The sequence below is a fragment of the Battus philenor genome, unplaced genomic scaffold (assembly GCF_028537555.1).
Source record: "Battus philenor isolate CCGP_79_NKW_IND1 unplaced genomic scaffold, ilBatPhil1.0.hap1 SCAF_27, whole genome shotgun sequence".
NCBI lineage: Eukaryota > Metazoa > Arthropoda > Insecta > Lepidoptera > Papilionidae > Battus > Battus philenor.
Window position 1 is genome coordinate 7042129 of NW_027181690.1, and position 12652 is coordinate 7054780.

Consider the following 12652-nt stretch of genomic DNA (forward strand, 5'->3'; position numbering starts at 1 on the left):
ACTTTGTACTTCCAGAAGTTTTTGGAAAATTTTCCCTGCGTGTTTATTTTTTTTCTATTGCAATCCTATTTTTTCTGTAATCGAACTATTAAAATTTAATTTTTGAATAACCTATTCTACTTTTAAATAAGTTAAAGTATCAACTAAGATAGACGTATAAAATAAAGCTCGACCCGCCTTGGCCTAGAACATGGAACTTGTTTATATTTTTTGTTATTGTTATTGATTATATAAATAGAGACACCGTTTGTTTGCAGTAGACGGGTGTCCGTTACTTTTTACAGTTTTTGGTTTATAATTAGGTTATAACGTCATAAACAAAAGTTGTCATTGTTTTTATTTTACAAATATAATATTGTATTCAATGTTTATACGTCTTTAGAAAATATATAAACAGAAAATAAAGAGAAAAAAGAAGATTTATTGATGCCAAACTTAAACTTATCAAAGATGGTAGCTGTGTAACGTATACACGGGAAAAATGTATATATAAAGATATATGCATTTAAGTTGCACAGATAGTAAACTTAATATTTATGTCAACGATCCAGTAAAATAAATACAATAGAAATAATGATGAATGTTATTACTCGAAACAAATTTACAATTTTACGGTAATTTGATTTTTAAGTCTGACAATTTGTAAATACAATAGTCATTGTACGTCATACGTCGTCGACTTTGACGTATGTTGACCAGCGCGTGACTTTGACCTACCTAATTTGTAGTATTTTTCTTGAAATATCTCCTGTAATTGTCAAAGCGCTTTTTTTTTTAATTTTTTTCATATCTTTAACACTTTTTTTCTTCGTTCATTTATTTATTTAATACAGAAATCTCGATGGCTCAGTGGCGAATCTTATTAAAGTGGTTCTATATTTATATTAAAAAAAATTAAATTAAAGTTATCACCGGCACTGAATATTAACTCGCTGAGAGGAACCGGCCTGAAAGTCAACAGTTGCACTTTTTAAATCTTATATTAAATGTTTTAACATGTTTATTGTATACAATATACTATCTGAGTCGACAAACTAAGTTCCACACATTTCTATCGACTAAAAACTGTTATACTGAAATTAAACTGATATACTTTAAACTTTAATTCAAAATTTAGAAAAGAAAGGTCTAAGATAAATATCATATACTTTTCTTTTTGTCTTATTCAAATCATTTGACTTAAAAATATCTATGCCAGTTTTATTATCTGGTACCACGTGTATTATACTTCGTAAGCGAATATTTTTTTTACACATAGCAACAAAACTGTAAACCCAAAAATAAAAGATTTAACATTAATTAAACCATTAATTATTTTTTTAATAAACATTTAATGTTACAAACATAAAAGATAATAATTAATAATTTGATACGGGACAGGGGGCGGAGATGAATTACCGCCCGAGAATGTATCTGATCTTCCTCGGATGAAATATACCCGTTTAACGGGTGGAAGTGTTTATCACCCGAGGATGTTTGTGAGGAAGATGATTGCTAAAAGTGATCAAAGAAGGTGTATTCACATATTTATAAAGAGTATATACAATTTACACGACCCTAACGCAACGGCAGCGTCCACATTACTCATGACGTTCGAATTCAAATTTGAATTCGAACGCAGAAGAATGATTTAAAATAAAAATATTGTGGCCGCAGTGGCCAACAATGCAGAGGGTAGGGTGAACGCTACATTCTTTTACTTTTTAAGAATAAAAACTAATAAAAAAAAATCTTTAATATTACACGTACGCCTAAATTATACGTATACACATCGTCTTGGTTTTTTACTATCTATAAATTATTGTTTTTTATATCCTTTTTACTTAATAGATCAAGGGTACATGCTTAAGCTATGATTCGACAGATGAACTTTATTAATGTATAAAGAATTTTTATGATTGAAAACACGGAAGTGTTTTGATTGCGTTTATAAATTATATGCATAAATTATATAATATGTGAATATAGAATTTTGTGGTAAAATCTGACAGTCAATAAATACAATTTGATTAAATAAACTTTTAAATGAAATGGTGATTAATAAAATAGTTTTTAAAACTTAATAAACTTAACAAAATGTCTTTGATATAGAAATATCGGAATTGGCGCCTTATAGGGGTTGTGTCGTACATGACCCCGACAATAAAAGTATTTGGGTATGTGACTGCAGAGTCAAAGAATTGTATAGTGCCTCGGTTTATGAACTGGGACCACGTGACAAGATCTTTATTCTTTTGAAGGGTTTCTCAGGAGCTTTGTTCATTTCTCGATCTAGCTTTACGAGGTGGTCTGGGTCTATAGTAGGAGACTGGAAGAGCATTGGTTCTCCAGGATAGCGGTGGGGCATTCTGTATTAATTCTTTTTTTTATTCAGTAAGACCAGAGTGTAGTCGTAATAGTAATAGATAAGAGAAGACGTATGGTTGAGCATGCTTCTCCGTTAAGAAAATTTAGAATCTAGCAGAAGGCATGATGAGAAGGTTTAGTTTTCTGTGAGAGTATCTTATATCTAGTTATTAACTTTGACAATGCTTTCTCTAAACTCGCGCTAGAGTTTCCACATGGGCCATGAGATAAGAGTCGGATGGAATCGGATCATAGCTGATAGCTGCGTTCTTGCGTCTCATAAGACATCTAATATTATCTGGTAGAGCCCATTGGGAGTATCTTCCATTGGTATCTGCTTAGTGCAATCTTCGACTGTACATTTTATAAACCTTGAGTATACCGCTTTGCGTTACATTCGGTGCCTTATATTCAGAGATGACGTCGTCAGGAATCGGTGCGGTATAAAGTGACTATCGTACTTTGTACCAAATTACAGCTGTTTTATTCGTCAGTGAGTGCGTGGTTACAGACCTCAGGTGAAGTAGAACTGGTCGATGATCTGAGTGAAGTTTGAAGAGAATTGTTGTACAGGGAGATTTATTTTCTTGGATAGTGTTTGGCAAGTTACTAATATAATAATAAATTGTTGCATAATATTGTATCTTTATGTTCATTATGTGCCCTTATTTTACACCTTATTGTAGTGGTTAAAATTTCTTTTAGATATAGAGTACAATTAGTTAACGGTGATTTCATGCATCGCTTGCATATATTTTCTATCAAGTTTCTACTCACGTGCCACTAGCGAATCCAGCGATGTTACGTAAAGTATCATTGCTACTGTACGCACCATTTCAGCATATCTATATAGATTTAATATAGAATCTTTGATCGTTAATTAGGGATACCATATGGACATTAAAATTGGGATATGTACTTTAGTAGTTCCTTTGTCAAATGGTAGTTTTTTCATTTTCTTACTATATATGTTTATATTCTTATCATATAGGTATATATGTTTTAAAAAGCAAGATCTTCTTTAAATCAAACAATGTTTTGGCGGATCTTAATTTATTTAAATAATAACGTAACATTTTAGACATCCGAACGGTCTGGAAGTCGAGCAACAATTCTCTTTTCTTGCTTTCGGCGCTTCATCGTCAACGAGCCAAATATATGTTTACCCTCAATAAATACTTTTTAACAATCGTGTGTAAATTTACAAAATACATGTCTTCACCACAGTAATAAATTTTTAAAGATTACGCGATTTTACCGCGCGGTTCCTCCAATCGATAAATAGTGATAGTTATAAATATAAAATATATGTTATGAAATATAAAATATAGTTTATGGAGCTTTAGGACCAAAGAGATGTTTTTCATCATTACTAAAAAAAATGAAATTCTATTGTGCGAAGTGAAACGAATGTTCTAGAAGGAATGCCATTACGGAATGCGTATATATATATATACGCATTCCGTAATGGCATTCCTTATACATATATATATATATATATATATATATATATATATATATGTATGTAGCCACATGGGTGTAAACACCCATAGTTACATGGCTATTGATACCCCTGCGGGAATTTAGAATTGTTTATGTTAGTTTATTTTGGTATACCCTTTTTCATCATTTGATTCTCTTCTTCTTCTCAAGTTCTTGAAAGGTGAACTGGCAGAGAATGCCTCCAGCGTTTAGTTTGTCTTTTCTACAAGCTAAGAGTATAAGAAGTGTGAATTAATAGGAAAAGTCTCGCGATTTTCATGGATACCTTATTCGGCGTAGAGTCATTGTACAGTCTTGACAACATTGCGTGCTATGATTTGCAATTCGCATCTCAACCGTTTGTTCTCTTTTAAAGTTAGTATTAGCTTAAACAGATTTGAATAACATTAGAATATACTAGAGTTAAATAGAATTGTGATATCTGTTACAACATAATCTACTCGTATTTTTATAAAATATCTTCGTAATACGTAATTATTGTCATAACTAAAATGTATTTTTTTTATTATGAAAAGCCTAGTTTATTCCAAATTCAAAATTCTATTAACAATGATAACATACACGCTCTTGCACGGTTTTCCAGCGTTCCAAATTAAATATGATAATAAATATGTAATGTAATTAGTTATCCTTATTATTTTGTTCATTATTGTTCATCATTCATCTTTGTTTATTATTTTCTAATACATAAGAAAACTTATAAGAGTTCATTTGTTTCTAATGGATATAGGAGTGTTTTTTAGAAGACGCTGTTGATTTGCATAGCGGTATCGGATTCAAAGACAAATGTGGGGCATTATAACATAACTCTATTTTTATTTAATTGACTATCATATGCAATCAGTATTTTATATTTATTCATCTGTTTACTGATTTAACACGAATCTCTGGAACGACAGACCTAGAGATCAGATATTTGGAATATACCTTTCGAGTAGAGTTCAGTTAACGTATTTCATGAAATTCCACCCGCAAGAAGGGTCAAGGGAGAGGTCAGTAAGTTTTCGAAGCGGGGGGACAGCTACTTACGTATATTTGAATAGAGTGCATTCGAATTTTAAAATAGAAGGTAATACGTAAACTATTCGCATCTTAAAATATAGATTGATTACTTAGATAACCAAATTAAACATAATATTTAGTTAGGCAATCAATGGTAAAATGGTAATAAGTAAATAAGTTTCTTTGTACAGAAATATGTAAATAATTGTTGTCGGCATTATGTTTCAATCATAGTACCGAAAAAGCTTAGTTTAAAGCATTCGCATATGATTTTACAAGTAATTAAAATATTTTTTTTTTTGCAGAAACATTGGTTACTTGGCCAGTTACATATTCGCCGACCTTTTGGCGGTGACCACGGTGCTATGGATCGGATTCCTCGTTCCAACTGTGGTGTTCTTCATTTTCCTGCTAATGCCGGAGACCCCTGAATTCCTGGTTAAGCAAGGAAAAGTCGATGTAAGTGTAATCATTTTATTTTAATATAAAACACTCGGCGTATAAATTTGATATTCTACAAATATTGAAAATCATCATCATTATTATCACGTTGATCTGATGCGCCTGAGTGATGAAAACTTGGAAATTTTAGATGCGCTCCAAGAAGAGAATTCATGGCAGATGTTTGAACAATGTTACTCGTATATCCCAAACTTAATGGCATCAACAGGCCTTTCGGACGAATATATTAATATTAAGATATCTTACAGATACTTTGTTTTGTTTAAATTTAAAGACAGAAAGCGTATGCAAGACCCTATAAGTAAATATTATTTATTTATTTAAACATTCCTTATACAAAGTACATAAATTGGCGAACTGCCAAACGTATTTTCTATAATTTCATTATTTGGATAATGCGGATATAAATTAATGAATGTATTAGAAATAAGTAAATATCATAAAAGAGAAAAAACACAAAGAAAGTAGATAGAAGGACTTACAAAAAAAAGGTAATGTAATGAACAGTGATATTCTAGATCATGGTTGCACAGAGTTATTAAACTAGGGGCCACTCGGGCAAATCATGAACTGATGGCGGGCCGGCCGCCAGAAGTATAGGTAATTAAATTTTTTTGGTTTTATTCTGAAATAGAATTCAATATTTTTCGAATGTACGAGAGTATTATTTTTGCTGTCGGCGGGCCACCAGTATTCGACCGGCGAGCCGCATGCGGCCCGCGGGCCGCGGTCTGTGCATCCATGGTCTAGATAGACGCCCATTGCTAGGAATTGGTCTTGCCCAATGATATCTATAGGGGTGGATATTCCATGCTTTGGTAGGCAGGATAGAGTTCGCAGTATGGTATCTATATATATGGTACATAGAGGATGCTCTTGCACATCCTTTGATAACTTGTTTGTGAGCAATGGCGATACTATATAATTAATGCACAAAGTGTGAATTACAAAAGATTAGAAAATCGTACCCGCAACCTACGATCCCTAATCTAAGGCCCCTACCGTCGGACTACCACAGCTCGACTAAACTAAACTGGAATCGAAAATAATAACTGTTTTTTATTAGAGTAAGTAAATTTCAAGCTCCGTCGACGTATGTCCTGTAATTAGTTAAATAATCATTTTTCGTTTATAATAATAAGTCATCACTGCTCATTATGTTTTTTGTGAATTTGTAAAATTTTCCAATTTGTCGCTTTTTATCGCATGTCACTTAAGTGTCGAAAACTTACGTCATTATACACGAATAAGCTGAATTCTTTTGTTTCGTTGAATTGGTTTATAACAGACGTGAGACATATTAGGGGGAAACTTATTTAACAATAGTGTAAATCGTTCTAAAGAGTTTTATTTATTACAAGAAAAAATTAAAATATTCTTAATTGCAACATATAATTAAGTTACAACATAATAAAACATCATTATACTATCTGATTGCTTTGGTGAGGATGTATAGCTTTCTATAAAAATGAATAGTTTCAGAAATAATAAATAATGTAAATAAGGAAAACCATTATGGAAATTCGGGTTACTACATAAGAAAATTAATTATTGTTTGCTACATGTCTTGACGACTGTATTGCCAGAAGTTATTGGCCTATCCCATTTCAATAAAAAAATATTGTCACATATTTTAGAAATATCATTTATTCAGGGTAATTGGGTATAAACGCTTTAAAGATCTTTGCTGAAAAATGATGTACATTCACCACTTCAAAGCTTTTAGAAATAATACAATGTAATTAATGTTTTTACTATCTATTAATTAATAAAAATACATCTATTGTCACAACAAAAATATCATTGACATGGTGATTTTCGATTTAAATACTGGAGGTTTATTCACAAACTGCAAATAATCAAAGGTTGTGCAAGTACCTGGCGATAAATAATATTAATATTGCAATCGACCTTTGGAAAGAGACAATCGGCTAATACAAAATACAACGACTGACAAAACGTCACACAGTTAGTGTGGGAGAGAGATAATGCTCTACGAAGCCGAAATTAGCCGATTGTCTCTTTTCAATGATGGTTGTACAATATTTATCGCCAGGTACTGTACATAAAATATATATATGCACAAGAAATTACATTTATTATAAAATACTTAAAGCAGTACCGACATATTTTTTCAGGAAGCGAGAAACGTATTAGCATGGCTTCGTGGCGTGAAGACCATAGACCACACTTTGGAGGCAGATATAGACAATATTGTGAAAGCGGAGAAACAGACGCAGGCTGACTCCAAATCCGCCTGGAATATTATAAGTAAGTGTTATCTGGCATCAATTAGTTCGAGAAATATAATTTTTTATTATTGCTTTGATTATATGGGAAATATTCAATAATTTTTATTCTTAGACATAATGTATTTGTAACTTTAAATAAATATATTTATCTTCTCACGCTCTTCTTTTTAATTAATTTCGACACAATTGTGCTCTTATGTGTGCTCCTCATCTGTGTCATTTATTCATTTATTAGAAGTATCCTCTTGTGTACGTCACAAGAGTACCAGAAGAGCTAATTTGATAGAAACAAGAATCAGATTGCAATCCCCTTCAATGTTTCCTTTAACTTAAAGCTACAAGGCGAAGGCTTGAAGCCTTAATCTAAGAAGAGCCCGCAACATGTTTAAACTTTTTTTTGAGGTCACTTTTACAATATTTTTAATACAGTAGTTAGAACAATTCATTTCCTAGCTACATTATTAATTAAAAGCTCATTGACTGTATAATAAGATTTTTAACATGATTTTGTTTTTTGAACTTCTTAAATTTTTTTAATGATAGCGTGGGGCATTCTACTACCAGCGCCATCTATTGGCGCCGTCAGAAGTATCAGCGTTCAACTTCAAAATAAAGATTCAACTCATAAATTTATAAATATTTACATTTGAATATGTCGTTTTTGTTTTCAGTACACGATCAGCCGACATTGAAAGCTTTCATCATCACCCTGGTGATAAAGATCACGCAGCAATTCGACGGATACCTCATCGTGCTTATCTACGCTGGCTTCGTGTTCGAAAGGGCCGCCGACTTCATCAGTCTGAAGCTTAGTCCTAACAAACAAATCATCATGATCGGAGTTGTACAGTTACTGGGATCCATTGTGGCCACCTGCATCGTAGAGAAGACTGGACGCAAGGTATAAATAGGCTGTTATTGATCTATTATATTGCCTGAAACGCCATTCATTATGTATTAGTTATTGTTTATATATATATAGAAAGTATAATTTAAATAAACTATTAATTTTATTTTGTTTTGCTGTTCGATATCAATGGATAGATTAGAAATTATCATTTGAACATTGACTTTATTTCAGTTACTGTTGATCACCACTTCGTTGGCTATGGGAGTGGGGATGCTGACGCTATCAGCGTGGTTCTACGTGACGTCAGAAGGCTCGTGGATGCCTGGCTGGTTACCCGTGGTTGCCATGTGCGTGTGCATTTTCGCAGACGCCGCCGGCTTTCAACCGATCTCCTACATCATCATCACAGACCTCTTTACGTTCCAGGTAAGACTCCTGACTCCTTTAATCATTATTCATTCAACATTTTACACAGACTTTCAATAACACCGGTTAAAACATCCTCCATCCAAAGTCTTCTGACGCCATCAACAACAGCGTCTGTTTACTCTGTCGCTTGTCGGTATGTGGTATCAACTCCAAGACCTTAAAACTCTAGTGGCCATCCATTCTGCGCGGTATGTTGCACACCTACTGGCAATTCAACTTACTGATCTACTGAGCTATGTTGTTTAATTTCGTACGTCTACGGATCTCCTCATTCCTAATTGTATCTCAAAGATAAAACTTTGAGTATAGCCTTCTCTATAATTCGTTGAGTTTAACTTAACTGTAAGCTTGTTAATAAGACCTAAAGTGACAGATTTTAAAATTACCAGTCATTCAAGTGGGTACAATCAGGACCGCTTTACTGATAACCAGTTCTAAGTAAGTAATCATTTACATAGCGCAAGCAATATTATGACGACATCGTCATCATTGTGATCTATGAGAGAGGCCTATGCGTAACTGTAGACGTCTGTTAGCTGATGATAATTATGATAATAACTATAGTTTTAATCCACGTAGTTTTTGTCAATAATACATTCTATTGCAAAAAAGTGAGTAATACTACTTTGTTAGAAACCTGGGTAATAGTCGTTGAATGGAATGGTCTATAATGGAATTAATAATGATAATTTTTTACCTTCTCTTTTATATAGACAAGGCGTGTTATCTATATTCACTGTTTTCTTGCTTCGTAACTTTATGATATAAAACTATTATTGTTTCACTAGCGATGGCGCCATTCAAACAGAAATAGCAATGTTTAATTCAGCAAAAGCAACCATATTTTGTAAATTAAAGGTAACCATTATCATAATTTCATGCAATAGAACTTGACTTGACCTGACTGGAGGCTTTTTCCATAGATTTCCGATAGGACTCCTTGGAAGTGGCTTGCATTCAACGTCCTGCGACGATCTCTGCAATGTTTATGTCACATTGTTTGATAGTCCTACAAACATCAATTAATAAATTAGAAGTATTTAATTACTCTGCAATAATGATATGTTATTTTCAGTTGCGAGGCACAGTGTCATCATTCGCAAACATATGCGCAAAGCTCAGCAACTTCGTACAGATGAAATGGTTCAAGAATCTCAGCGAGATGATCGGCATACATTGGACACTTTTATTCTTCGCAATTGTTTGCTTCGTCGCATCCTTTTACACAGTGATGTTCTTCCCAGAGACGAGGAACAAGACCGTAGACGAAATATACTCAAAGCTCTCGAGAAGGAAAGGGAAAGTAGAGAAAGAAGATGACGTCACGAAATCCACGCCATAAACGCTTAACTTGTTGCGAGTGAATGAAATCGTTTTCAAAATATGCGATAAAAGTTTTGTTTTATGGATTGTTTACAATGCATTTATGAATTTGTTTCTTTGAGTACTTTTCGTACAAAATGAGGCTTAAAAGCAATGTGTTGGTTGTAAAATATCATAGTCATATTCTTAAAGGTTGTGTAAATAACCACAACATACAAATTGATCTTAATTAGAATATTTAATGCAGAATTTACTGTGTGTACTAACTTTGTAGCATATCTGTGAAATCATAGTGTGAGTTCTAGTGTCATATTGAATATACGAAATGAAATCTATCGTTAGAATAAGCATATCTTTATGTAGTCTTATATTAGAATTGATATCATGAGAAATACGATGCGATATAAAATGCACAAATAGTATGAATAAATCGTTAAGGATTAGATTATGAAACTTTTAACCACGTCCTTTGATTGTATATAACACAATGCGATAATAGTTTCATTTATCGTTTAAAATGTTTAATACCAACTGTCCTATCAATAATGATATCTACATAAATATCATAGCAATAATTTCGCCCCACTTTAATGTGTAACGCATGCTTTAGTTAGTTAAATTCAAGCATTACATCAATATTTTTTTTTTCAAATTAAAATACAGTAATGACGTGCGGGTATGCAGAAAAGTCATAGTACTTAAGTATAGAGTTTGTACTGATTTCCGATTCCAATAGAGATCAAATGTTGTCTATAATCATGTGTTACCTCAATTTTAACCAAGATTATCTCCTATCTATAAAAACAGAATGAGAATCGTAACAAAGTTACGTGTTTAATAATCACGTGCATTTATATGTGAAATTAATAATAATAAAAAAAATTATACGAATTTTTGGAAGAAATTCCAAGATAGATACTAAATGTTGTGAATGATAATACCAATTAGTTGTATTTCCTTTCATGAAATGCCAATCGTTTTTAATATTTGATTTATTAGTGAAATGTAAATATTTTTGTGTAATAAATTATTAAATTACCGAATCCAATGTTTTATTACGACTAGGCAATTTAGGTAATATCATAATACGAAAGACCCTTGCGATCACTGTTCCATTCTACTTCGACATGGCTAAAGACCGATCTTATATTGCGGAGTCATTATTTCAGCTTTAAGATGTCCGGTGTTGGACATGGACCTCTCCTATAGATTTCCAATAGGATCCTGTTAAAGTGTCTTGTCTTTAGCTTCTTCCGAAGATCTAAACAAGGTCTTTTTTCCACCTTGATGTTGGACATCCTACGCTGAGCTGGTTGGACCGTTGTCTCTATTCGAGAACCTTAAAGTTCCTTTGACCATTTCTTCTGCGCGCTATGTGACTTGCCCACTGCTACTTCATCTTGACAATCCGCTGTGCAGTGTCATGTCAAACTTTAATAAGCAGTACTTTCATTTAATTTCGTGAGAAATCCTAAGGCATCTATCTCTTCGTGCTTTTTAAAAGCTTAATAATTATGGTATATGGTCGTATGCATTTTATGAGACCTCCTCAGGGTTCAAACTTTGCTTTCAAGACGGACTACTTCAAGGGGATATATATATACATACATACATATATATATATATTTATATATATATATATATATATATATATACTCCGTAAAAACCACATCAATGGGCCTACCCACGCCATATCTATTAGTTTCTGATCGCCATTCGGAATCCGCCCGCGGAAGCCTTAACGAACGTTGGTAGTATGGGTGATGTGCCTCGTCCACTACCATTTCAGACGAGTAATTCTTCAAGCTACGTCGGTGACCTTGGCTGTTTATTTTAAGTTAAAGAAGTAAATGTCACATAAAAAGCAAAATATGTTTTAAATATAACACGGTCATTCTTTACCGTTCAAGGAATCGATTCTTGAATCTATTCAAATTTATTTACGGCAAAATGTTTACTTTGTAGTAAAACATTAACTCGTTAAAACAAAGTTTGTAATTATAAATTACTTTTCGTTTGAATCGTAAAAGTATTTTAAAAACAATAAGTAAGTACTTCGTCACGTTGCTTCAGATTTACTTTGTGATCAAAAGTCTTACATACTTTTAGTTGAATTAAACGTGACGAATGATGCACGATCGACAGGATTTTAAGTGGTAATAAAATTGCATACGCTCTCATTCCCCTGGATTCGAACGGTTTATAATTATAAATACTTTTATTAAACTTGCGATAATAGTCCGGTTGTAACGCATGTGATGGAACTGCTCGGGTCGAAGTTCCCGTTGGAGCCATCGAGGTCTATTTACATATTCGGCTTCGGCAAAGCGTCTTCCGCGCTCTGCCGTCTTACCCCGTGAAATCTGTAAAAGTCAATTAGAAAGTATAGAACATATCTCTTCCACAGATTTGGATTAGGACCATTATTATTTAACATTTCAGCATTATCATCAGAATGTCAGTCGAAAAACGTACACTTTTAGAC

The 12652-nt window shown here is 32.9% G+C and overlaps 1 protein-coding gene across 1 annotated transcript in view; it reads left to right on the plus strand.

Moving 5' to 3' along the window:
* LOC137925442 (facilitated trehalose transporter Tret1-like) overlaps positions 1-11153 on the plus strand; it is a 31834-nt gene extending 20681 nt beyond the window's left edge. Inside the window, exons 4-8 of the mRNA XM_068768880.1 lie at positions 5157-5310; positions 7452-7584; positions 8237-8466; positions 8647-8841; positions 9920-11153. Of these exons, the coding sequence (XP_068624981.1) occupies positions 5157-5310; positions 7452-7584; positions 8237-8466; positions 8647-8841; positions 9920-10186 (979 nt within the window). The 3' untranslated portion in view covers positions 10187-11153. The remainder of the gene's footprint in view (positions 1-5156; positions 5311-7451; positions 7585-8236; positions 8467-8646; positions 8842-9919) is intronic.
* Positions 11154-12652: the final 1499 nt, after the last annotated feature.